This window comes from Mobula birostris, chromosome 3, assembly GCF_030028105.1.
Source record: "Mobula birostris isolate sMobBir1 chromosome 3, sMobBir1.hap1, whole genome shotgun sequence".
NCBI lineage: Eukaryota > Metazoa > Chordata > Chondrichthyes > Myliobatiformes > Myliobatidae > Mobula > Mobula birostris.
Window position 1 is genome coordinate 2,298,114 of NC_092372.1, and position 27,987 is coordinate 2,326,100.

Consider the following 27,987-nt stretch of genomic DNA (forward strand, 5'->3'; position numbering starts at 1 on the left):
CTCTGCCAGTGAAAATTCAAAGGCAAGACCGGTGGGGAGTTGTCCATGTGTCCGACCCTGGCCTGGGTAGACAGCTCAACCACACCGAAGTACGGTCCCCTTTGTTGTTAAAGTCACAGTCGGTGACTTGTAAAGGATTTCGGAAAACGATGAGCATCAGCTCACCTGAAGACTCAACTCTCTCTGTCTCTCTGTCTCTCTCTTCATCACTACTCAACTAAACACCACGAATTGAACTGAACTGAACTGAACTTTACTCAACATCGTAAGACTGTATCTTTTTACCCCTAGACTGAAAGCTTGCTTTTTCATACATATATATTCCACACTTTCCACACTTACCAATATATATATATATATATATATATATATATATATACACACATCATCATTACTAACCTGTTTGATTTATCTTCACTTAGTTTACTGTATTGCGTAGTTACTAATAAATATTATTAGTTTATAGCAATACTGGACTCCAAAGTGGTTTCTATTTCTGCTGGTTTCTTTATCCCCGTCACAGGGTACGTGACAAGAAGGAGAGACAGAGGAGGAGAGGCATGCACATCTGCGGGGCAGGAGTCCGTGCCAGGAAAAAAGCAAGCCCTAGCCGTTCTGCTCTCCAATGGACTACATCCGACTCCAACGAAATACTCGGCGGGAGTACAGAAACGGACAGAATCCCGGACGTCACCATTCAGCTGTTTATTTATGTAACAGCTTTTCCCCCAAGCCATCGGACTACCAACCTACTGCGCTCCACTGTGCCTATTGTCTTATTATTTATAAAAATGCCTGCACTGTTCTGTGTACTTTATGCAGTCCTGGGTAGGTCTGTAGTCTAGTGGTTTTTGTGTTGTTATACGTAGTTCAGTGTAGTTTTTGTATTGTTTCATGTAGCACCATGGTCCTGAAAAACGTTGTCTCGTTTTTACTGTGTACTGTACCAGCAGTTATGGTCGAAAAGACAATAAAAAGTGACTTGACTTGACTTGAGGATCAGAGACAAACAACAAACAGCAGAAGTGCTGAAGAGATGGGGGATGAGAAGACCGCACGTCTCCAGAATGACAAAAACAGGCACAGGAGGAGAGAGGAAGAGACAAAGGACCTGAGAAATGCACGTCTCCAGGACAGAGACAAACAACAAACAGCAGAAGAGATGAAGAGACGGGATGAAAGGACTGCATGTCTCCAGAATGACAACGAGAGGCACAAGGGTGACAGATAAACCAGAAATGATGCCATCAAAGCTGTCCTTCGTTAAATGAGGAGCAGCTATATTTGTTTTGCTATGTGTCATTCTTTAATAAACTGAGGTTTTCTACTTCAGTTTCCAAAGCAAAGCAATACCAATAGCATTCAGGAAAATTTAATGTTCATTCTGGTCACATCAGACTGCATTACCCTTCTCTCAAAGGATGTCCCAACGGGTCACCCCGCTGTCTAGTATACTACTGAAACTCTCATGCTCTGTCTGTCTGTTTGTGACCTCCAATTAGTGCAAACGGTGCATTACAGCAGAACTTTTTTTGGCTAAATTGAATTAAAATGCGCTAACTTACAGAATGCAGGGTTATATATTCGTATAACATTGCTCATTCACCAAAAATCAACAGGCTCCCTTTTAACCCGAGAGCCGCTCCGCCACCATGGAAATCGGGACGCGGTAGCCCGACGCATGTGCACGGCCAGCCTCAGCAGCGACACCTACCGAAGCAAAAGGGAAAGGCAGGGCAGCTCAATTTCAAGGGTCACATTCTGCTAATCATGTGCAGGATTGGGACAAATCTAACTGCCACCCATCAATAAGAAATAATTAAATCTTATTGTAATGACCAACTCCGAGACACCCATAAAACCCTTTGCTGCAGTCAAAGGACAGTGGTGACTATATCACGCCCATTTTTGAGAGCGCCAACCACATCATCAAGAATAATTAGTATCCTTTGGTGTTACTGCTTCGTATTTTCTATCCAGCATTGGGGTAAAAAAAAAATGGTCAGCCTAATTATGCCGCGTGGAAAGGGAAAGGAGACATTATGGTCAAGAGATGACGCCAAACGTCGTCGGGAAGCGGCAAGGAGAGGGAGAGAACAAGAATTGGATGAGGCCAGGGCCGCACGACTCCAGGATCGAAGAGTCGGGACAAAAAAAGATGAGAGAAGAAGAGACAGAGGAGGAGAGGCATGCACGTCTCCAGGATCAGAGACAAACAACAAACAGCAGAAGAGATGAAGAGACAGGGAATGAAAGGACTGCACGTCTCCAGAATGACAACGAGAGGCACAAGGGTGGCAGATAAACCAGAAATGATGCCATCAAGTATCCTTCGTTCAATGAGGAGCAGCTATATTTGTTTTGCTATGCGTCGTTCTTCTTTAATAAACTGAGGTTTTCTACTTTAGTTTCCAAAGCAAAGCGATACCAATAGCATTCAGGAACATTTAATGTTCATTCTGGTCACATCAGACTGCACTACCTTCTCTCAAAGGGTCCCCAACTGGTCACCCCGTTGTCGAGTATTTCATTAAAACAATAAACTCATCATGGCCCATTCAGAAAGTCCTGCGGCCCGCAGTTTCTTGTTTTTTACATGTGGCCCTGATGAGGATAAAGAGCCAGAGGTCATGGAAAACGTTGGGAATAATAAGAATGCAACATAACATTTGGGAGAATGATGTTAGAATATAACCTCAGAGCCTGTTCGACCTTTGCATCGCATCTGGTGTTGCATGCCGCTGTGTATAAGAATGGGAGGCAAGTTTGGGTAAACGTGCAGCTGAAAGGATTGTGTCAGAGGCAGAGCTTTAGCTTTCTGGATTACCGGCTTGTTTCTGGATAAGATGAGACGTGCAGAAACAGAACCAAAGCAGGTCCGACATCCTTGGATGTAAACTAATTTGTCAGTGGACTGGGACACAGTAGATTGCTGGCTAACAGTGGATACCCCCATGCACACTATTTTGCTGAGAAAGGAAGGAACAATATAGTGTTCGGAGCACATGATAATTAGAATGGTGTATAGTGATCATTTACTACAACATATTGAAAACTATTGGCAAACTTTTTTTAATCAGATTTTTGAAGAGAAAATAAGTTGAAAGTATATTAACATTGTGCTAAGTTCTTTTTTCCCAAACCCAGGTGTGTTATAACAGCTCTTTAAATCTTAAGATTTAAAAATAATTCCTACATCCCAATCAAATTTGACCAGATTGAGCTTTAGTAACATTACAACAAAGAGCAGTGACTCATGATCAAATGGAGATAGTTTCAAAGCCAAGTTCACCCTTCAGGAGGTCACCAAGTGGGCAATGAGTTCCTTGGCATCTTGTATACTTGCTGGCACTTGGCAACCACTTTCTGCCACGTGGGTTCCGATGAGGAAAAGCTTTCGTTCATCACCAAGTTCGTCAAGGGAAAGCTTCTGATGAACCTCCAAAATGGTACAGGCCCCTTTGAGATCCTGAAAAACAATTACAATAGCAAAATAGTTCCATCAATCAGCACTTTTTTCATTCAAGATTACCTTAAATTTACATACATCAACACCCATTATGTTCTCAATCTCTGCAGTCTTGTCTACTTAGTTAAGATAAAACCTTGATGATAGTTATTAAAGAAGAAAGCAGAACTTTTAAGCCAGAATGAGATCTAGTCTGCAAGAACATGCTGAGTCTTGTAGCCATGCCTGCCTACTAGCAGCACAGACAGCAGGTCACGAGCCTTAACAAGTGTAGATTTTATCAACAATCCCAAGCTGTAAATACAAGGAACTGCAGATGAAGTGGGTAACTGGAAAGGTACGAGTTGGTCAATCCACGTCAGGGCTGCGTAAAAAGAGAGACCTTTCAATCGGGAGGGCGATTGAGATTTCAAAGACAGAGTTTTCAGCAGTTTCTTTGAGTTGAGGAACCAATCAGTAACAGGGATTCATTAGAAAGGGCCAATAAAAATAATTCAAGTGCAATCAGTGCAGCCACTGGTTTTGGGTATTAAGAATGGATTTGGTTCATCAGTCTTGGGCGAAGTAAATTGTCTTGTAAGTTACTCTCTCTGTCCTTTTTAGTTCATTCCTCAACTGTTAGGGCATAGCAGATGAGTGAGAATGGGTGCAGGGACAGTGTTTTGTACTCTGTGTGGGATGTGGGAAGTCTGCGAGACATCCGCACCAAGTTGCAGCTCCTGAGAGAATGTATTAAGGATCCGGAGCTGCAGCCCGATGACCTTTGACACATATGGGAGAATGAGGAGTTGACAGATGGAGCTACAGGGAGGTAGTCACCCCAAGGTTGCAGGAGATGGGTAACTGTCAGGAGAAGGAAGGGAAGCCCACAGCCAGTGGCTATTCCCCTCAATAATAAGCATATAACTTCAGACACTGTTGTGGGCTGTGGCTCAGAAGAGCGAGAGGTGAAGAGGACTGCAGTGCTGATAGGAGATTCCTTAGTCAGAGGAACAGAGACATAATTACGAGGAATGGTTCCAAAAGACAGAAAAGTTGCAAATGTCACTCCATTTTTCAAAACCGGAGAGAGGCAGAAGAAAGGAAACTACTGGCTGGTTAGTTTGACAGTGGTTGGGAAGATGTTGGTGTCGATTAAGGCAGTGGAAGGCAGGCAGGGCAGCACCAAATGCAGTGTATTCTTTCTCCTTGCGTGGTTTTTCTTCTTATTTTTAAACCATAAGAGAGAGAGGGTCTAGCAGAGTGGCCATCGTCGGAGTGGGGGCTAGAGACAGAGGGGAACTTTGAGACTTTGATTCAAGAAACTGAGGCCAAAGAAACAGGTAAGAAGGGCTGGTTTTTCCTTGTGCTATTGCTGACTTGGTCTTGGGTGCCCATTGTACGGAGCAGGCAGGATGGCAGATATGGCAGTAGGATGCTCCTCCTGTAGGATGTGGGATTTCTTGGAACCCGATGACTACACTTGTGGGAAGTGCAGCCAACTCCAGCTCATGAAAGAGCACATTAAGGAGCTGGAGCTGGATGAACTTGGGATCATCTGGGAAGCAGAGCAATTGATAGATACGACCTTTGAGCAGGTGGTTCCACCCAGAGTGCAGAATTCGGGGAGTAGATGAATGAACACCGAGAGAGGTAAAGGGAGAAGGAAGTCAGTGCAGGGTCCCCCTGTGGCCGTTCTCCTCAGCAACAGGTTTGAGGGGGTTGACCTATCTGGGCAAGGCAGCAGCAGCCAGACCAATAGCACTGTGGTCGGCTCTGAGCCTCAGAAGGGTAGGGGGAAGTCTGGTGGAGCAATAGTCATAGGGGACTCAATCGTTAGGGGGACAGATAGGAGATTCTGCAGCAGCAAAAGAGATGTTGGGATAGTGTGTTACCTCCCAGGTGCTCAGGTCCAGGATGTCTCTGAGTGGTTGCAGAATATTCTTGAAGGGGAGGTCGTGGTACATGTTGGTACCAATGACATAGGCGGGAGAGGGGTGGAGGTTCTGCACAGTAAGCTTAGGGAGTTAGGAAGGAGGCTGAAGAGCAGGACCTCCGAGGTGGTAATCTCAGGATTACTCACAGTGCCACGAGCCAGGGAAAGTCAGAACAGGAAGGTAATACGGATGAGTGAGTGGCTGAGGAGATGGTGCAGGGGGCAGGGTTTTAAGTTCTTGGATCAATGGAATCTTTTCTGGTGAGGGGGTGACCTGTACAAGTGGGACGGATTGCACCTGAACTGGAGGGGAACCAATATCCTGGGAGGGAGGTTTGCTAATGGTATTGGGGAGGGTTTAAACTAGATTTGCAGGGGGCAGGAACCGAAGTGAAGAGGCACAGGATGGGCCAGCTGACGCACCAGTAGTGGCAGCTTGTAGGGAGTTTGTGAGGAAGGACAGGCAGATGATAGAGCAAAGTTACACTAAGCCTGATGGTTTGAGATGTGTCTATTTTAATGCAAGGAGTATTTTAATACAAAGCGGATGAATGTAGAGGGTGGATCAATACGTGGAAATATGACATCGTGGCCATTACAGAGACTTTGATGTCTCAGGGAAAGGAATGGCTGCTGGGTATGCTGGACTTTAGATGTTTCAAAAAGGACAGGGAGGGAGGCAAAAGAGGTGTGGGAGTGCCACTGCTAATCAGGGATAGTGTTCAGGCTACAGAAAAGGAGGAAGTCATGGAGGGATTGTCTACTGAGTCATTGTGGGTGGAAGTCAGAAACAGGAAGGGGGCAATAACTCTACTGGGTGTTTTTTATACACCCCCTAATATTAACAGGGAGTGAGGGCTTTACTCTTTGGAGAGAAGGAGGATGACAGGAGACATGATAGAGGTATACAAGATATTAAGAGGAATAGATAGAGTGGATAGCCAGCGCCTCTTCCCCAGGGCACCACTGCTCAATACAAGAGGACGTGGCTTTAAGGTAAGGGGTGGGAAGTTCAAGGGGGATATTAGAGGAAGGTTTTTTACTCAGAGAGTGGTTGGTGCGTGGAATGCTCTGCCTGAGTCAGTGGTGGAGGCAGATACACTAGTGAAGTTTAAGAGACTACTAGACAGGTATACGGAGGAATTTAAGTTGGGGGCTTATATGGGAGGCAGGGTTTGAGGGTTGGCACAACATTGTGGGCTGAAGGGCCTGTACTGTGCTATACTATTCTATGTTCTATATCAAGGAGCAGATGGGGAGGCAGATTCTGGGGGGGGGGGGGTGCAATAATAATAGGGTTGTTGTAATGGGTGATTTTAACTTTCCTAATATTGATTGGCATCTCCTTAGCACAAGGGGTTTGGATAGGGTTGAGTGTTTTTTGGTGTGTTCAGGAAGGTTTCTTGACACAATATGTAGATAAGCCTACAAGAGGAGAGGCTGTACTTGATCTGGTATTGGGAAATGAGCCTGGTCAGGTGTCAGGGCTCTCAGAGGGAGAGCATTTTGGAGGTAGTGACCACAACTCTATCTCCTTTTTCATAGTGCTGAAGAGGGATAAGAGCCTAATTCTGCTCCTGTGCCGTATAAACTGGCCTTCATCACAGAAGGGCTAAAGTAAGCGCTGAGAATATCTGCCTACAATTATATCAGATGTGAGCAAAAACCATACCTAGAATTGTTGTCCACAATTTTGGTCACTTTGACAAAAAAAAATACATGTTGTAGAGAGAGAGAGAGAGAGTGTACAGGAAAACTTTGGCCAAATTGTTTCCTTGAATAACAAATCTGTCACATGAGAGATGGAATGGGCCACACCTATATTCTCTAAAGTTTAGGAGAATGAGATAAGATCTCATCAAAACTTTGAGAGATAAACTAACAGATGCAGGAGGTGCTTACCCAGGCAGTGTCAGTATCTCAGAACAAGGAGTCAGTCAAGGACACATGTCTTCATGCAGAAGTGTGTGAAGCTGTGCAATTCTCTCTCCCAGACAGCTGTGCAGGCTGTCACTGATATGAAAGTCAGAAAGATGGTTGGAATATTGAAAATTAGTAAGTAAAATTGTGATGAATTAGATAAAATGATTTGAGGATCTGAGGTATAGAGAAAGATTGAATATTAGGACTTTATTGCCTGGAGCGTAGGGCAATAATGATATACAAAATGATGAGGGGAATAGATAGGGTAAATGTAAGCAAGTACAGCCTATGGGTTAAGTTTCAAAGGTTTAAGGGGAACATCAGGGGGAATTTCTTAGAGTGTGGATCAAGCTGCCAGTGGAGGTCATGCATGTGACCTCCATTTCATCGGTTAAGAGAAGTTTGGATAGCTACATGAATGGGAGGGATATGGAGGGCTCTGGTCAGGCTGCAGATCAATGGCACGAGGCAGATTAATGAGAAGATATTGGACCGATGGAAAACAATGCTGGAGAGATAGTAATGGAGGACAAGGAAATGGCGGATGAACTGAATAAGCATCTTGCACTGTGGAAGACACTAGCAGTATGGTGGAAGTTTCAGGTGTTAGGGGGTCATGAAGTGTGTGAAAATAGTATTACTAGGGAGCAGGTTCTTGGAAAACGGAAAGGTCTGAAGGTAGGTAAACCACCTGGACAAGATGGTGTACACCCAGAGTTCTGAAAGAGGTGACTAAAGAGATTGTGGAGGCATTAGCAATGATCTTTTCAATAATCACTTGATTCTGGAATGGTTCCTGGAAGACTGGAGAATTGCAGATATCTCTTCACATCTTAAGAAGGGAGAGAGGCAGAAGAACAGAAATTATAGGCCAGTTAGTAGTTGGGAAGATGTTGGAGTTGATTGTTATGGATGTTGTTTTGGGGTACTTGGAGGCACATGATAAAATAGGCTGTAGTCAGCTTGGTTTCCTCAGGGGAAAATCTTGCCTTGACAAATCTGTTGGAATTCTTTGAAGAAGTAACAGGCAGGATAGGCAAGGGAGAATCAGTTGATGGTGTGTAGTTGGATTTTCAGAAGACCCTTGACAAGGTACCACTCACGAGGCTGCTTAACAAGCTATGAGCCCATGGTATTACAGAAAAGATTCTAGCATGGATAAGGCAGTGGCTGATTTCAGGAGGCAAAGAGTGGGAATAAAGGGAGCCTTTTCTGGTTGACTGCCGGCGACTAGTGGTGTTCCACAGGTGTCCGTGTTGGGACCACTTCAATGACCTGGATGACGGAATTGGTAGTTTTGTTGCAAAGTTTGCATATGATCCAAAGATAGGCAGAGGGGAAGGTAGTTTTAAGAAAGTAGAGGTTACAGAATTAGACGATTTCAGAGAATAGCAAAGAAGTGGCAGATGGAATACAGTGTCAGGAAGTGTATGGTCATGCATTTTGGTAGAAGGAATAAAAGGGTAGTCAACTTTCTAAATGGAGAGATGATTCAGAAATCTGAGGTGCAAGGAGACTCGGGCGTCTGTGTGGAGGTTTGTAAGTTGGTTTGGTGGTAAAGAAGGTAAATGTGATGTGAGCATTCATTTCAAGAGAAGTAGAATATAAAAGCAAGGATGTAACATTGACACTTTGTAAAGCACTGGTGAGGCTTCACTTTGAGTATTGTGAACAACTTTGGATGCTTTTCGTAGAAAAAGCTGGCCAGAATTGTAATGGCACCGCACTGGACACCAAGGTGATTGGTCCCGGGTTCAAATCCGACCAGCTCCTTGCACGATTTCCATCCGTGATGGGTTAAGTATCGAGCGAGCAACTTGGACTTGTGAAAAAAACAAGTCAAACGTTAAACGGATGGCAAGGCGACCGCCCGATGCGCCACAAGGATCAGAGAAGAACATCATCTTAGAAGGGATGTGCTGACAGTGGAGCGGGTTCAAAGGAAGTTCACAAAAATGATTCCAGGACTTAAAGGCTGATCATATAAGGAGTGTGTGATGGCTCTGGACCAGTACTTGCTGGAATTGTGGGGTGACCTTCTTGAAACTCATGGAATAGTGAAAGGCCTTGACAGAGTGCAGGTGGAGAGGATGTTTCTTACAGTGGGAGAATCTAAGACCAGAGCACACAGCCTCAGAATAGAGGGGTGTCCTTTAACATAGAAACATAGAAAACCTACAGTGTAATCAATACAGGCCTTTCGGCCCACAATACTCTGCCAGATCTGTACTTAATTCAGAAATTACCTACAGTTACCATAGCCCTCTATTTGTCTAAGCTCCTCGTACCTATCCAGCAGTCTCTTAAAAGACCCTACTGTATCCACCTCCACCAGCGTCGTCAGCAGCCCATTCCACACACTCACCAGTCTCTGCGTAAAAAACTCACCCCTGACATCTCCTCTGTACCTGCTCCCCAGCACCTTAAAACTGTGCCCTCTCGTGATAGCCATTTCAGCCCTGGGAAAAAGCCTCTGACTAGCCACACGATCAATGCCTCTCATCATCTTATACACCTCTATCAGGTCACCTCTCATCCTCCGTCACTCCAGGAGAAAAGGCTGAGTTCACTCAACCTATTCTCATAAGGCATTCTCCCCAATCCAGGCAACATCCTTGTAAATCTCCTCTGCACCCTTTCTATGTTTCCACATCCTTCCTGTAGTGAGGCGACCAGAACTCAGCACAGTACTCCAAGTGGGGTCTGACCAGGGTCCTATATAGCTGCAACATTACCTCTCGGCTCTTAAACTCAATCCCACAATTGATGAAGGCCAGTGCACCATTTGCCTTCTTAATCACAGAGTCAAACTGTGCAGCTGCTTTGAATGTCCTATGAATTCGGACCCCAAGATCCCTCTGATGCTCCACACTGCCAAGAGTCTTACCATTAATACTATATTCTGCCATCATATTTGACCTACCAAAATGAACCACTTCACACTTATCTGGGTTGAACTCCATCTGCCACTTCTCAGCCCAGTTTTCATCCTATCAATGTCCCGCTGTAACCTCTGACAGCCCTCCACACCATCCACAACACCCCCAACCTTTGTGTCATCAGCAAACTTACTAACCCATCCCTCCACTTCCTCATCCAGGTCATTCATAAAATCACGAAAAGAAGGGGTCCCAGAACAGATCCCTGAGGCACACCACTGGTCGCTGACCTCCATGCAGAATATGGCCCGTCTACAACCACTCTTTGCTCTGTGAGCAAGTCAATTCTGGATCCACAAAGCAATGTCCCCTTGGATCCCATGCCTCCTTACTTTCTCAATAAGCCTTGCATGGGGTACCTTATCAAATGCCTTGCTTAAATTCATATACACTACATCTACTGTTCTTCCTTCATCAATGTGTTTTGTTACATCCTGAAAGAATTCAATCAGGCTCGTAAGGCACAACCTGCCTTTGACAAAGCCATGCTGACTATTCCTAATCATATTATCCCTCTCCAAATGTTCATAAATCCTGCCTCTCAGGATCTTTTCCATCAACTTACCAACCACTGAAGTAAGACTCACTGGTCTATAATTTCCTGGGCTATCTCTACTACCTTTCTTGAATAAGGGAACAACATCTGCAACTCTCCAATCCTCCAGAACCTCTCCCGTCCTCATTGATGATGCAAAGGTCATTGCCAGCAGCTCAGCAATCTCCTCCCTCGCCTCCCACAGTAGCCTGGGGTACATCTCATCTGGTCCCGGCGACTTATCCAAATTGATGCTTTCCAAAAGCTCCAGCACATCCTCTTTCTTAATGTCGATATGCTAAAGCTTTTCAGTCTGCAGCAAGTCATCACTGCAATCACCAAGATCCTTTTCTGTAGTGAGTACTGAAGCAAAGTATTCATTAAGTACCTCTGCTATCTCCTCCAGTTCTATACACATGTTTCCACTGTCACACTTGATAGGTCCTATTCTCTCATATCTTATCCTCTTGCTTTTCACATACTTGTAGAATGCCTTGAGGTTTTCTTTAATCCTGCTCACCAAGGCCTTCTCATGGCCCCTTCTGGCTCTCCTAATTTCATTCTTAAGCTCCTTCCTGCTGGACTTATAAGCTTCTAGACCTCTACCATTACCTAGTTTATTGAACCTTTCGTAAGCTTTTCTTCTCTTCTTGACTAGATTTACAACAGCCTTTGTACACCACAGTTCCTGTACCCTACCGTCCTTTCCGTCTCATTGGAATGTATCTATGCAGAACTCCACGCAAATATCCCCAGAACATTTGCCACATTTTTGCTGTACTTATCCCTGAGAACATCTGTTCCCAATTTATGCTTCCAAGTTCCTGCCCAATAGCTTCATGTTTCCCCTTACTCCAATTAAACACTTTCCTAACTTGTCTGTTCCTATCTCTCTCCAATACTATAGTGGAGGAGATAGAACTGTGATCACTGTCTCCAAAATGCTCTCCCACTGAGAGACCTGACACCTGACCAGGTTCATTTCCCAATACCAGATCAAGTACTGCCTCTCCTCTTGTAGGCTTATCGACATACACCTAACAAACTCCACCCCCGCTAAACCCCTCAGTCTAGGGAGATGCCAAACAATATTTGGGAAATTAAAATCTCCCACCACAACCACCCTGTTATTATTACTCCTTTTCAGAATCTGTCTCCCTGTCTGCAAATTTGATGTCTATGTTAAAAAAACACCCAGTCAAGATACTGACCCCTTCCTGTTTCTAACTTCCACCCACAGAGACTCCGTAGACAATCCCTCCATGACTTCCTCATTTTCTGCAGCCGTGACACTATCTCTGATCAGCAGTGCCACACCCCCAGCTCTTTTGTCCTTTCTGAATCATCTAAAAACCAGCACTCTAAGTAACCATTCCTGCCCCTGAGCCATCCAAGTCTCTGTAATGGCCACAAAATCATAGCTCCAAGTACTGATCCACGCTCTAAACTCATCCATTTTATTCACAATGCTTCTTGCATTAAAATAGACACATCTCAAACCATTGGTCTGAGTGCATCCCTTCTCTATCACCTGCCTATCCTCCCTCTCGCACTGTCTCCAAGCTTTCTCTATTTGTGAGCCAACCTCCTCTTCCCCAGTCTCTTCAGTTCGGTTCCCACCCCCCAGCAATTCTAGTTCAAACTCTCCCCAGTAGCCTTGGCAAACTTCCCCGCCAGGATATTGGTCCCCCTGGGATTCAAGTGCAACCCGTCCTTTATGTACAGGTCACACCTGCCCCAAAAGAGGTCCCAATGATCCAGAAATCTGAATCCCTGCCCCCTGCTCCAATCCCTCAGCCACGCATTTATCCTCCACCTCATTCTATTCCTATACTCACTGTCACGTGGCACAGGCAGTAATCCCGAGATTACTACCTTTGCGGTCCTGCTTCTCAACTTCCTTCCTAACTCCCTGTGCTCTGTTTTCAAGACCTCCTCCCTTTTCCTACCTATGTCATTGGTACCAATATGTACCACAACCTCTGGTTGTTCTCTGTCCCACTTCAGGATATCGTGGACACGATCAGAAATATCCCGGACCCTGACACCTGGGAGGCAAACTACCATCCGAGTTTCTTTCCTGCATCCACAGAATCGCCTGTCTGACCCCCTAACTATAGAGTCCCCTGTCACTGCTGCCTTCCTCTTCCTTTCCCTACCCTTCTGAGCCACAGGGCCAGACTCTGTGCCAGAGACACGGCCACTGTTGCTTCCCCCAGGTAGGTCGTCCTCCCCCAAACAGTACTCAAACAGGAGTACTTATTGTCAAGGGGTACAGCCACAGGGGTACTCTCTAGTATCTGCCTCCTGCCCTTCCCTCTCCTGACTGTTACCCACTTGTCTGTCTCCCGAGGCCCCGGTGTGACTACTTGCCCATAGCTCCTCTGTATCACCTCCTCACTCTCCCTGACTGGACGAAGGTCATCGAGCTGCAGCTCCAGTTCCCTAATGTAGTCCCTAAGGAGCTGCAGCTCGACACACCTGGCACAGATGTGGCCCGCTGGGAGGCTGGGATTCTCCTCGACATCCCACATCTGACACCCAGTACTGATCTCCGGCCTCACAGACATATTTCCTGTTTCTATTTTTCACAAGTAACTTTCTCGCCTTGACCTGTTATTGCCGAAGACCTGTTGAGCCAAAGCCCTCCTACTCTGTCTCCCTCTACTCCGTCGCCCACTCCATAAAGCTGTCTTCATTTTACACTCTTCCCACCGGTCTAACTTGCTGAGCCCACGCGCCTGCGCAGACGTTCCTCAACTGGAGGATTAAGAATGGAGATGAGGAGGAATTTCTTTAGCCAGGGAATGATCAAACTGTGGAATTCGTTGCCACGGGCAGCTATGGAGGCCAAGTTTTTACATATATTTAAGGCAGAGGTTGATGGTTTCTTGATAGACTGGCCTCAAGGAATGAATCATCAGGAAGGAGGCTTCATGCGAACAGCAGTGGAACAAAGATAAACTGGTCCGCAGGGAACACATATAGAACTGTGCTGTTTATAGAACACAACACAGTACAGCACAGTACGGGCCTTTCAACCTACACCATTTTGCTGCCCTTTATAAAGATACTCCAGGGTCAACCATAACTCCTCCCTCATACACAGCCCATAATCCTCCTTTTTCTTTCATTCATGTGCTTATCCAAAAGTCTTTTAGAAACAGCTATTGTAGCTGCCTGTACTACCACCCCAGCATTCCAGACACCCACCACTCTGTCATTTCCTCTGAACTTGCCTCAACTCACCTTAACTCACCTTAATAGTCATCGTCATAGTCATATTTTATTGATCCCGGGGGAAATTGGTTTATGCTACAGTTGCATCATAAATAATTAAATAGTAATATGTAAATTATGCCAGGAAATAAGTCCAGGACCAGCCTATTGACTCAGGGTGTCTGACCCTCCAAGGGAGGAGTTGTAAAGTTTGATGGCCACAGGCAGAATGGCTTCCTATGACGCTCAGTGTTGCATCTCGGAGGAATGAGTCTCTGGCTGAATGTACTCCTGTGCCCAACCAGTACATTATGTAGTGGGTGGGAGACATTGTCCAAGATGGCATGCAACTTGGACAGCATCCTCTTTTCATACACCACCGTGAGAGAGTCCAGTTCCATCCCTACAACATCACTGGCCTTACGAATGAGTTTGTTGATTCTGTTGGTGTCTGCTACCCTCAGCCTGCTGCCCCAGCACTCTGGCATTGACCATTGTTACCTGCTGCCTACCCACTCTATCTATGCCTCTCAAAATCTTGTTCATCTCCATCAAGTTGCCTCTCATCCTTTGTCGCTAGCTCTGACTCACGCAATCTTTCCACTTGTGCAAAGTGGTGAAAAACATACCTGTTTATTGGCCAAAACGACAACAGGAAGCGTTGGATCCCTTTGAACTAATTGGTGAAGTTCTTGTTTCGCAAGTGGCATCCGCGTAGGGTCCGCTGAATCTACCACATAGACAACAGCCTTTGCTCCAGGCAGGTGGGAGGACCAGCACCGGCGTACAGATTCACCACCACCAACTAGGACACAAAACACAACAACTCATACAGTGCAGTCACAGCAGATTAAAGCATCTAGAATCATATTCTCTCCCTTTTTAAAAAATTAGCATCACAGAGTCCTACAGCACCAAAGATCATAGTTAATATGCTGCAAGGCATTAGGGATCTGGATGATATTGTAGCAAACTGTTCGTCAAATTTGGAGGTGACACCAAGATTGGGATGCGGTGGACAGCCAAGGCGGCTATCATGGCTTGCAGTGGAATCTGGGCTCGCTGGAAAAGTGGACTGAAAAGTGGCAAGTGGAATTTAATGCAGACAAATGTGAGGTGTTGCACTTTGGGAAGCCCAACCACGGTAAGTCTTACATGGTGAGCAGTAGGGCACTGAGTGGTGAGACAGAACAGAGGCATCTGGGAATGCAAGTCTACAATTCCTTCACAGTGCTGTCATAGGTACAGTACACTGCAAAAGTCTTAGGCACAGGTCAAAAAAATTCCGTACAGCAAAGACGTTTTCAAATATAATTATAGGATTATAAATATCAAAAAATTACTATAAAGAGCAGGAAACAGTAAAAAAAACTTGATCAATATTTGGTGCGACCACCCTTTGCCTTTAAAACTGCATCAATTCTCCTAGGTACACTGTCGTGCAGTTTTATAAGAAAATTGGCTCGCAGATTGTTCCAAGCATCTTGGAGACCCTGTCACAGTTCTTCTCCGGACTTTGGCTGTCTCACTTGCTTCTGTCTCTCCAGGTAATCCCAGACAGCCTCAATCAGGGCTCTGTGGTGGCCATCCCATCTGTTGCAAAACTCCTTCTTGTTCTTTTTGCTGAAAATTGTTCTTTATACTTTATTGATCCCGAAGGAAATTATAGTGCCATAGTAGCATTACAAGTGTACAGATATACAAAAATTAGAATGGAAATAAGAAAGCATAAAATGTATATTACCTTAAAAATAAGATGTACAAGATTTCAAATATTTAAGTTTACACTGATAAGATGGCATTGCAAGAATTACCGTAATATTATACAGTAATTAGTGTGCATTCACACTGTCCGGATAAGAAGTGATGGCGGTATTGCACAGGGTGTCCATGACAGCAGGGTGTGGTAAACAGAGCTAAATAGAGGTTAATAACATGAATGTAAGGGTGGACAAGCCAGTGACGGGATACAAATTCAGATAGAGTTAAATTGTACCACAGAGGCAAAATTCATAAAGCTCACCTTCAAAAAACCAAACAGAACGGAGGATTTGCCTTACCCAATTTTAGGTTATATTATTGGGCAGTTAATACACAAAATATTATGTTCTGGATATATTACATTAACCATGAGAATTGCCCAATATGGGTTTCTTTGGAAGTCAACTCTGTTATGAAGTTTTCCACTATTTCTTTACCTGGATTTTCACTTCCTTTACCTTTAAATAAACTGACTGACAATGTTGTGGTTAAACATACTTTGAGGATTTGGTTACAGTTTAGAAAACATTTTGGTTTATTGAGATTCTCCCTCTCAAGTCCCATATTTTCTAATTGTTTTTTTTTAAACCATCTTTAATTGACTTATCTTTTAAAGAATGGGATAGATTGGGTATTAAATGATTTCAGGATTTGTTTGATGGAAGGAATCTCTCTTCTTTTGTGCAACTTTCAACGAAATTTAACCTTTCCAATACTCACTTTTTTCGATACTTACAGATTAGAGATTTTTTAAGATCTCAATTACATACATTTCCTACAAGTCCAGATAAGAATATAATAGATACAATTTTTAATCTGAAACCCTTTGACAACGGTTCAATATCTAACATTTATGGTCTACTGTTGGGACTGAAAAAGGCCCCTTTAGATAAAATCAAAGGAGATTGGGAAAAGGATTTACAGATTTTCATATCTGAAGACAGCTGGAAGATTATTTTAAAATTGATTAATTCATCACCATTATGAAAGGTGGGGGAGTAGCATTGCTTGTTAGGGAAAATATTACAGCAGTGCTCAGGCAGGACAGATTAGAGGGCTTGTCTACTGAGTCCTTATGGGTGGAGCTGAGAAACAGGAAAGGTATGGTCACATTAGTGGGATTGTATTACAGACCACCCAATAGTCAGCGAGACTTGGAAGAGCAAATCTGCAGAGAGATAGCAGGCAACTGCAGGAAACATGAAGTTGTGGTGGTAGGGGATTTTAATTTTCCATACATTGATTGGGACTCCCATACTGTTAGAGGTCTAGATGGTTTAGAGTTTGTAAAATGTGTTCAGGAAAGTTTTTTACATCAGTATATAGAGGGACCAGCTAGAGGGGATGCAATATTGGATCTCCTATTACGAAACGAATTAGGGCAAGTGACGGAAGTCTGTGTAGGGGAGCACTTTGGTTCCAGTGATCATAACGCCATTAGTTTCAATTTGATCATGGACAAGGATAGATCTGGTCCTAGGGTTGAGGTTCTGAACTGGAAGAAGGCCAAATTTGAAGAAATGAGAAAGGATCTAAAAAGCGTGGATTGGGACAGGTTGTTCTCTGGCAAAGATGTGATTGATAGGTGGGAAGCCTTCAAAGGGGAAATTTTGAGAGTGCAGAGTTTGTATGTTCCTGTCAGGATTAAAGGCAAAGTGAATAGGAATAAGGAACCTTGGTTCTCAAGGGATATTGCAACTCTGATAAAGAAGAAGAGGGAGTTGTATGAAATGTATAGGAAACAGGGGGTAAATCAGGTGCTTGAGGAGTATAAGAAGTGCAAGAAAATACTTAAGAAAGAAATCAGGAAGGCAAAAAGAAGACATGAGGTTGCCTTGGCAGTCAAAGTGAAGGATAATCCAAAGAGCTTTTACAAGTATATTAAGAGCAAAAGGATTGTAAGGGATAAAATTGGTCCTCTTGAAGATCAGAGTGGTCGGCTTTGTGCGGAACCAAAGGAAATGGGGGAGATCTTAAATAGGTTTTTTGCGTCTGTATTTACTAAGGAAACTGGTATGAAATCTATGGAATTGAGGGAATCAAGTAGTGAGACCATGGAAACTGTACAGATTGAAAAGGAGGAGGTGCTTGCTGCCTTGAGGAAAATTAAAGTGGATAAATTCCCGGGACCTGACAAGGTGTTCCCTCAGACCTTGAAGGAGACTAGTGTTGAAACTGCGGGGGCCCTGGCAGAAATATTTAAAATGTCGCTGTCTACGGGTGAAGTGCCGGAGGATTGGAGAGTGGCTCATGTTGTTCTGTTGTTTAAAAAAGGATCAAAAAGTAATCCGGGAAATTATAGGCCAGTGAGTTTAACGTCAGTAGTAGGTTAAGTTATTGGAGGGAGTACTAAGAGACAGAATCTACAAGCATTTGGACAGACAGGGGCTTATTAGGGAGAGTCAACATGGCTTTGTGCGTGGTAGGTCACGTTTGACCAATCTGTTGGAGTTTTTCGAGGAGGTTACCAGGAAAGTGGATGAAGGGAAGGCAGTGGATATTGTCTACATGGACTTCAGTAAGGCCTTTGACAAGGTCCCGCATGGGAGGTTAGTTAGGAAAATTCAGTCGCTAGGTATATATGGAGAGGTGGTAAACTGGATTAGACATTGGCTCGATGGAAGAAGCCATAGAGTGGTGGTAGAGAATTGCTTCTCTGAGTGGAGGCCTGTGACTAGTGGTGTGCCACAGGGATCAGTGCTGGGTCCATTGTTATTTGTCATCTATATCAATGACCTGGATGATAATGTGATAAATTGGATCAGCAAGTTTGCTGATGATACAAAGATTGGAGGTGTAGTAGACAGTGAGGAAGGTTTTCAGAGCCTGCAGAGGGACTTGGACCAGCTGGAAAAATGGGCTGAAAAATGGCAGATGGAGTTTAATACTGACAAGTCTGAGGTATTGCACGTTGGAAGGACAAACCAACATAGAACATACAGGGTTAATGGTAAGGCACTGAGGAGTGCAGTGGAACAGAGGGATCTGGGAATACAGATACAAAATTCCCTAAAAGTGGCGTCACAGGTAGATAGGATCGTAAAGAGAGCTTTTGGTACATTAGCCTTTATTAATCAGTTTTGGTCACCAAATTACAGGAAGGATATAAATAAGGTTGAAAGAGTGCAGAGAAGGTTTACAAGGACGTTGCCGGGACTTGAGAAACTCAGTTACAGGGAAAGGTTGAATAGGTTAGGACTTTATTCCCTGGAGCGTAGAAGAATGAGGGGAGATCTGATAGAGGTATATAAAATTATGATGGGTATAGATAGAGTGAATGCAAGCAGGCTTTTTCCACTGAGGCAAGGGGAGAAAAAAACCAGAGGACATGGGTTAAGGGTGAGGGGGGAAAAGTTTAAAGGGAACATTAGGGGGGGCTTCTTCACACAGAGAGTGGTGGGAGTATGGAATGAGCTGCCAGACGAGGTGGTAAATGCGGGTTCTTTTTTAACATTTAAGAATAAATTGGACAGATACATGGATGGGAGGTGTATGGAGGGATATGGTCCGTGTGCAGGTCAGTGGGACTAGGCAGAAAATGGTTCAGCACAGCCAAGAAGGGCCAAAAGGCCTGTTTCTGTGCTGTAGTTTCTATGGTTCTATGGTAGTTTCTATGTGCTCGTCATTCTTTATTACAATTCAAAGTGGTTCATAGAGTTCATATGTCTAAAGACAAGCTCTCCCGTTTCTACGTAGATATTTCCCCTTACTGTGATAGATGTACTAATGGAGTGGCCACACTAATTCATATGTTTTGGACCTGTCCGAGCCTTGAAAAATTCTGGAAAGATGTATTTCAAACGTTTTCTGTACTTTTCAATGTCAGCTTTAAGCCCAATCCTTTGACTGCCTTGTTTGGTATTGTCGAGGATAGTGCTACTAAATTGAAGCCATCTAATTTGCAGGTATTGACTGACAAGGGAAGTTCAGGACTGCATAAAAGCCAAGGAAAGGGCATATAAGGTAGCAAAAGTGAAAGGGAAGTTGTATGATTGGGAAGCTTTTAAAATCCAACAAAAGGCAATTTAAAAAGCTATAAGAAGGGAAAAGATGAAATATTAGGGCGAACTAGCCAATCATATAAAACAGAATACTAAAAGTCTTTTCAGTTATAAAAGGAGTAAAAGGGAGGTGAGAGTTGACATTGGACCGCTGGAAAATGAAAACTGGTGAGGTAGTAATGGAGGACAAAGAAACAGCAGATAACTGAATGGGTACTTTGCATCAGTCTTCACTGTGGAAGACACTAGCAGTGTGTCCAAGGTCTGTGAGTGTCAGGGAGCAGGAGTGAGTGCCATTGCTATTACAAAGGGAAAAGTGCCAGGCAAACTGAAAGGTCTTAAGGCGGCTAAGTCAGCTGGACCAGATGTCCTGAGAGAGGTTGTTGAAGAGATAACGGATGCATTGGTCATGACCTTTCTACTTACTCTCTAGAAATTCAATCTCAGCATCTTCAGTCTTCACAGACACACTGTTGAACATCTTGGTGGGCCCGTCACTCCTGCTCATTGTGCAGGTAGACAGACTGCGCAGGACACTGGTTTTCCCTGCCCCGGCAAGGCCAACCACAAGAATGTGTTTCACATTTTCTTCATCCTTTCAGAACAAAAAAAAAAGATAAATGCTTAAAAATGAATTTGGTCTTTACAAAACTTGATAAAAATTGACAAAATGAATTTCTATCAGCTTCACTCAGTTTCATTTGATGTATATTGTCAGATCAGTGTAATCAGAGCTGAGACCAAACTTTAATGCAGGACACCGAGACTCAGAAATATACCACACCTAAAGATCCACTGTCAATTTCTGTCAATGTTTTTATCTCCCTTCCACAATGATTCAAAGAACATGGAAGCAATCACCCACGGGCACCCATTTTATTAATTTCATCTTCTAGCACTGACAGCGCAGCCTCCCTACACCAAGGCAATTGTAAGTGCTGGGAAGGGAGCGATCCCTGTGGAAAGCAGAAAGTTGGGGGTAGAGAGAGGTGTGCCTGGTGGTGGGATCCCCTTGGAGATGGTGGAAGTAACAGAATTACATGCTGGACACAGAGGCTCATGAGGCAGTAGGTGAGGGCAGACGAACATGACATAGAAGATATGTGGGTGAGGGCAGTGCTGGTAGAGAAAGGGAAGCCCTATTCCTTGAAATAGGAGGACACCTCAGTAGTTCTGGAATGAAAAGCCTCATCCTCAGAGCAGATGCGGCAGAGACAAAGGAATTGAGAGAATGGGATGCCATTTTCACAAGTGACAGGGTGGGAAGTGGTATAGTCTAAGTAACTGTGAGAATCAGTGGGTTTATAAGAGATATCAGTAGATAGACTATCTCCAGAGATGGAGACAGAGAGATCGAGACAGGGAAGGGAGGTGTTGGAAATGGACCAAGTAAATTTTAGGGCACAGTAGAAGATCTTAAATTTTTCAGTGACTTTAAGTTCCCTAGCTCTGATCATCTCATTTTCACTATGGATGTTCAGTCCCTGTTATCCTCCATCCCCCACTGTGAGGGCCTTAAAGCTCTCTGCTTCTTTCTGGACAAAAGCCCTTCCCACCACTCTCTTCCGTCTGGTGGAACTGGTCCTCCCCCTCATTAATTTCTCCTTCGGCTCCGTCCACTTCCTTCAAACCAAAGGTGTAGCCACAAGCACTCACATTGGTCTCAGCTATGCTTGCCTTTTTGTCGACGGCATGGATCAGTCCACGTTCCAAGCCGACACCGGTATCGCTCCCCAACTCTTCCTATACTACGTCAATCACTGCATCCAGGCTGCTTCCTGCGCCCAAGTGGAGCTCGTCGACTTCATCAACTTTGCCTCCAACCTCCACCCTGTCCTCAAATTTACCTGGTCCATTTCTGACAGCTCCCTCGCCTTTCTGGATCTCACTGTCTCTATCTCTGGAGACAGACTATCTAGTGATACCTTTTATAAACACGCCCAGTCTCACAGCTAACTGGACTATACCTCTTCCCACACGTCACTTGTGAAAATACCAGCCCCTTCTCTCAGTTCCTCTGTCTCTGCTGCATCTGCTCTCAGGATGAAGTGTTTCATTCCAGAACTACAGAGATGTCTAGCCTAACCTCAGTGGTTGGGAAAGTGTTGTAGTCTACTATTAAGGATGAGGTTTTGAGGTACTCGGAGACTAATGATAAAATAAGTCGAAGTCAGCATGGTTTCAGTAAGGGAAATCTTGCCTGACAAATCTGTTGGAGTTCTTTGAGAAAGCAACAAGCAGGGTGGGCAAAGGAGAGGCAGTGGACGTCATTGACTTGGATTATGAGAAGGTATTTGATAAGGTGACACACGAGGCTGTTTAACAAGATCAAATCCTGTGGTGTTACAGGAAAGATACTGGCATGGATGGAGGAATAGCTGACAGGCAGGAGGCAGTGAGTGGGAATAAAAGGGGCCTTTTCCGGTTGGCTGCCAGTGACTAGTGGTGTTCGTCAGAAGTCAGTATTGGGACCGTTACTTTTCACATTGTTTGTCAATGATTTAGATCATAGAATTGATGGCTTTGTGGCAAAGTTTGCAGATGATGCGAAGGTAGGTGGAGGGGTAGGTAGTGCTGAGGAAACAATGCATTTGCAGCAGGACTTAGACAAATTGGAAGAATAGGCAAAAAAGTGGCAGATGGAATACAGTATGATAATGCATTTTGGTAAAAAAAACAATAGTGCAGACTATTATCTAAATGGGGAGAAAATTCAAACATCAGAGGTGCAGAGGGACTTAGGAGTCCTCCTGTAAGATTACCATTCGATTTCAACATTCAAAAGTTTTCAATGAGATTCCCCCCACCCCCATCCTTCTGAATTCCAGTGAGTACAGACCCAGAGCCATCAAACGTTCCTCATATGATAACCCTTTCATTTCTGGAATCATCCTTGTGAACCTCCTCTTGACCCTCTCCAATGCCATCATCGATGGGGACGGGAGAAGTTCCGGATGTTGTTCCTTTATTCAAGAAAGGGAGTAGAGATAGCCCAGGAAATTATAGAACAGTGAGTCTTACTTCAGTGGCTGGGAAATTGATGGAGAAGATCCTGAGAGGCAGGATTTATGAACATTTGGAGAGGTATAATATGATTAGGAATAGTCAGCATGGTTTTGTCGAAGGCAGGTCGTACCTTATGAGCCTGATTGAATTTTTTGAGGATGTGACTAAATGCATTGATGAAGGAAGAGTGTATATGGATTTCAGCAAGGCAAGGTACCCCATGCAAGGCTTATTGAGAAAGTAAGGAGGCATGGGATCCAAGGAGAAATTGCTTTGTGGATCCAGAACTGGCTTACCCACAGAAGGCAAAGAGTGGTTGTGGATGGGTCATATGGGCCAGTGACCAGTGGTGTGCCTCAGGGATCTGTTCTGGGATCCTTACTCTTCATGAATTTTATAAATGACCTGGATGAGGAAGTGGAGGGATGGGTTAGTAAGTTTGCTGATGACACAAAGGTTGGGGGTGTTGTGGATAGTGTGGAGGACTGTCAGAGGTTACAGCTGGACATTGATAGGATGCAAAACTGGGCTGAGAAGTGGCAGATGGAGTTCAATCCAGATAAGTGTGAAGTGGTTCATTTTGGTAGGTCAAATATGATGGCAGAATATAGTATTAATGGTAAGACTCTCGGCAGTGTGGAGGATCAGAGGGATCTTGGGGTCCGAGTCCATAGGACAGTCAAAGCTGCTACGCAGGTTGACTCTGTGGTTAAGAAGGCATACGGTGTATTGGCCTTCTTCAGTCGTGGAATTGAATTTAGGAGCCGAGAGGTAATGTTGCAGCTATATAGGACCCTGGTCAGACCCCACTTGGAGTACTGTGCTCAGTTCTGGTCGCCTCACTACAGGAAGGATGTGGAAGCCATAGAAAGGGTGCAGAGGAGATTTACAAGGATGTTGCCTGTATTGGAGAGCATGCCTTATGAGAATAGGTTGTGTGAACTCGGCCTTTTCTCCTTGGAGCGATGGAGGATGAGAGGTGACCTGATAGAGGTGTATAAGATGATGAGAGGCACTGATCATGTGGATAGTCAGAGGCTTTTTCCCAGGGCTGAAATGGTTGCCACAAGAGGGCACAGGTTTAAGGTGCTGTGGAGTAGGTACAGAGGAGATATCAGGGGTAAGTTTTTTACTCAGAGAGTGGTGAGTGTGTGGAATGGGCTGCCGGCAACGGTGATGGAGGCGGATACTATAGGGTCTTTTAAGAGACTTTTGGATAGGTATATGGAGCTTAGAAAAATAGAGGGCTATGGGTAAGCCTAGTAATTTCTAAGGTAAGGACATGGTTGGCACAACTTTGTGGGACGAAGAGCCTATATTGTGCTGTAGGTTTTCTATGTTTCATATCTTTTCTAAGATGAGGGGCTCAAAACTGTTCACAATTCTCAAGGTGAGGCCTCACCAGTGCCTTATAAAGCCTCAGCATCACATCCCTGCTCTTGGACCATTGGTTAAATCAGACTGGAATCCAGAGAAAACTTTCCTGAACACAATGAACAAATTTCACCCAATTTAAGCCCACAACTCTCATGCCCCTTTAAAACTTCTCCCCTCGCACTTTAGCCCTCTGCTTTCCTCCCTCCCTCCCCCATGTTCATTCCTTTCATGGCTGTGCACACCTCTAACAAGGTCATCCTCAGCTTCTTGCACTTCAGGGAAAAAGGTGACAACCCATCCAGACTGCACTTATTGCTCACGCCCTTCACACTCCCTCAGATCAGCAAGGGGTGACAGAGTAATACACTACAGGAATGGTTCAACTTGTCCATGTTTACCAAGTTGCCTGCCTAAGGTAGTCCCATTTGCCAATGTTTGGCCCATTTCCCTCTGAACTTTCACTATACAGTGTCACTACAGGCCCTCAGGTCAAACATATCCATGCCAACTGTGTTGCCCAGCAAGTGGGGGGAGCTAAATAGTCATAGTCATACTTTATTGATCCCAGGGGAAATTGGTTTTCGTTACAGTTGCACCATAAATAAATAGTAATAAAACCATAAATAGTTAAATAGTAATATGTAAATTATGAAATAAGTCCAGGACCAGCCTATTGGCTCAGGCTGTCTGACTCTCCAAGGGAGGAGTTGTAAAGTTTGATGGCCACAGGCAGGAATGACTTCCTATGACGCTCTGTGCTGCATCTCGGTGGAATGAGCCTCTGGCTGAATGTACTCCTGTGCCCACCCAGTCCATTATGTAGTGGATGGGAGACATTGTCCAAGATGGCATGCAACTTGGACAGCATCCTCTTTTCAGATACCACCGTGAGAGAGTCCAGTTCCATCCCCACAACATCACTGGCCTTACGAATGAGTTTGTTGATTCTGTTGGTGTCTGCTACCCTCAGCCTGCTGCCCCAGCACACAACAGCAAACATGATCGCACTGGCCACCACAGACTCCTAGAACATCCTCAGCATCGTCCGGCGGATGTTGAAGGACCTCAGTGTCCTCAGGAAATAGAGACGGCTCTGACCCTTCTTGTAGACAGCCTCGGTGTTCTTTGACCAGTCCAGTTTATTATCAATTCGTATCCCCAGGTATTTGTAAAGACAGTGCCAGAAGTTTTTGCGGACCCTGGACGACTTCTTTGAGTTCATTCACAAAACAGCTTAAATCTCTTATTCTCATGTCTCTTTTTTCCCTTTTCAAGGTGGCTAGAGTCCCGTCGGAGCCCATGATCTACAACTGTGCTCAAACTATGTTCTTCACAGAAGACATTCTTGCTCTTCGGAGCTAGCCGAGCAGCCTGCGCTTTGGAACCTTCGGAAGCCATGCGCCTTTGGGGTGAGGCCCTGTGGATGACCCGATCCCTCAATGATGCCACCCACTAAGCGTCGCAGGAGATCGAAACATCCAATTAGTGGACATGGCTGTCAGAGGCCTCTGCACTCGAGCTATCAAGCTCCCTCTCTGTGGTGAGAGAGAGTCAGCTGATTCTCAAGTCGGGGGAACACAAAATAAGCAATGCTGCAGATTGTCACATCAAAACAGCAAGTTGCTGGCCTCACCCTCACTGTGACAGGAGCAATATCTCGCTCCCTCATCAGTTAGAGAGTGGGCCTGTGAGATGTCGAGGTGTTGTAGTTTTGGATGGTCAATAGATCATGGTTTCTGGGGGTGGGGAGTTGTTATTGTTTGGTGGGTGTGGGTGGAGGGGCTGATGCTTTTTGCTGGAACAAAGAGGGAAGGGGGGCTTTAGGGTTCTAATGTTTTTCTGTCATTCACTTGGAATACTTTCTGTTTCATGGATGTTTGCAAACAATAAGGATTTCAGGTCGTATACTGACATGAAATTGAACCATTGAGCCAGCCCAAGCAGCCCACCTTTGGCTCATAGCCCTCTAAACCTCTCCGATCCATGTATCTCCAAATGTCCTTTCAATGTTATTGAACAGACTTCCAAGTAAAAAGGCTATTCATGGAACCTGGAATTGTGGAAATTCAGAAAGAGTGGTGGAATTGAAACACATTGCACAACTTGGACAGGCCACATGTGAAACTGGGATACAAAGTTCAGCATAAAGGAAAGAAGAAACAAAAATGAAGTACTTATTTGAGTTTTAATAGATATACCAGAAAACTTGTTCCCCGATACAAAGGAACCATCTGCAAAATAAAAAGGAAGATAAACTGCACAGTCAAAATGACTAATTTGAGGAAGTACATAGACCACATTTTGAGGTGAGTTTTGTCCTTTGGAGAAGAAGGGAATGCCGGTGACAACGTGGACAAAACTCCAAAACTGGGTTAAGCAGTCAGTTTTTAAAATTTACTTTTACCCCACATAAATTCTATAAGAATTAATTTTACTTCATATCTCAAATAATTTGTGAATTTTGTAATGGTGAATTTCCTGCAGTTGTCATGTCAAGGTTGCCTATATTATGTACTTAAGGATATAAAAAGGTTTTCTACATTATTAGTTGCACATATGGGTAAAATAAAATAGGTACATTTATAGTCACAGTCATACTTTATTGATCCGGGGGGAAATTGGTTAAAGCACAATTCCAATATTGGAATGAGTGGATGAATTCAGAGGACCAGAACCAGTTTAGCCTGATCTCGCAATAGTGACATAATTTAAACGTAAACCATTGAAAAGGTTATCTTTTGTCTTCAAATGCTGAAGATTAAGATACAGAAAATTCTGCTACCCAGAAGCAATGGTGAATAAATGTAAACTTGTGTTTATGGTGAGGGGTGATGGTACTGGAAGGGTTGACCACATTGCAAGCCCAGGCACTTCCAGCACGGTTGCAGTTGTTTTGATAGAGTAAACCTCCTTCGTATGGAGGCACACCTCTTCCACAATATTTTACCAACACCCAACGCTAGTTAAAACAAGTTCAGGGCCCGCAGGGTATCCTGCTGCTCAGACTAATACTTCTACAGCGAGGTCAGGCTCATAGTTAATGTCACTGAAAATTAAAGTGGCCTTTCCCATAATACTCTTTATGATTTTCCTTGCTGACCATCAATTATATTTGCTTTGAAGGGCTTGACTCATAATAAAACAAGCTATAAAGTGAGGATTGCTGTTTGAAATTACTCACAGTCTAGTGAACACTGTGGGGAATCTATTCAGAGGAAAACTTAAACTTGAAAAGTTCAGGCAGCTAATCTTGTCTGATCCCATCTCAGGTGAAATAAATATTGACAAAGCAGACCCCACACACACACAGACAGCTCGACGATGTTCTAGTTTCTATGACAAGAACGTTCCGATTTGCACTACTTCCGAGTATTTCAGCACAAATTGTCGTGTAATCCCGGCCTTTAAAAGGTCAGTAAATGGATCGAGGAGAAACTCTCGGCCTTACCTCCGGCCTCGGCTCACTCACCGGGATCTCCTCCTCCTCCGCCCCCGCCCCGACCACCGGCCTCTCCCCCTTGCCAGCCTTGCCCTCGGGCCTCTCGCCCCCGAACCATCTGCCCCAGGCGGCGTAAAGGACTCCGCCGACCAGCACCACTGCTACCCCGAGCAGCCCGGTCCGATAAATCTGCTCCAGCATCAGCAGCACCGACCCGGCCCGGCCCGATTACGGGTGGGAGCGGCTGAGCGAACGCGGCTTCATTCCGGGCTCGGAGCCACTCCCAGGCTGCAGACAAGGCCTCTCCCCCGGCCGCCGACACGCCCTCTGTGAGCGCAGCCCTGGCATTGTGAGCCGGTGCCGCCGTCAGCCGGAGGAGCAGCCTCGCCGCCCGGGCCCTCCG

The 27,987-nt window shown here is 44.7% G+C and overlaps 1 protein-coding gene across 2 annotated transcripts; it reads right to left on the reverse strand.

Annotated features, from left to right (window-relative positions):
- Window positions 1-3,056: 3,056 nt before the first annotated feature.
- Window positions 3,057-27,984, reverse strand: arl9 (ADP-ribosylation factor-like 9). 2 transcript variants are annotated; one of them, XM_072252139.1, is made up of 4 exons: window positions 27,615-27,984; window positions 20,189-20,357; window positions 14,630-14,805; window positions 3,057-3,469 (listed from the first exon to the last, which is right to left on the reverse strand). In XM_072252139.1, exons 1-4 carry the CDS (start codon window positions 27,783-27,785, stop codon window positions 3,296-3,298), a joined length of 690 nt encoding a protein of 229 aa, XP_072108240.1. In that variant the 5' UTR covers window positions 27,786-27,984; the 3' UTR covers window positions 3,057-3,295. The 2 variants fall into 2 exon arrangements, with proteins under 2 accessions (XP_072108240.1, XP_072108239.1); XM_072252138.1 differs by having other exon boundaries at window positions 27,594-27,984.
- Window positions 27,985-27,987: the final 3 nt, after the last annotated feature.

Excerpts from the sequence above, each read along its gene's own strand:
- arl9 (XM_072252138.1), bottom strand. The coding sequence starts at position 27,785 with ATGCTGGAGCAGATTTATCGGACCGGGCTGCTCGGGGTAGCAGTGGTG. Across the intron at positions 14,806-20,188 it reads TGAGATTGAATTTCTAGAGA|TTGGTGGTGGTGAATCTGTA; the intron begins GTAAGTAGAAAG and ends TTTGTGTCCTAG. Across the intron at positions 3,470-14,629 it reads TCGTTTTGGCCAATAAACAG|GATCTCAAAGGGGCCTGTAC; the intron begins GTATGTTTTTCA and ends ATTGTTTTTCAG.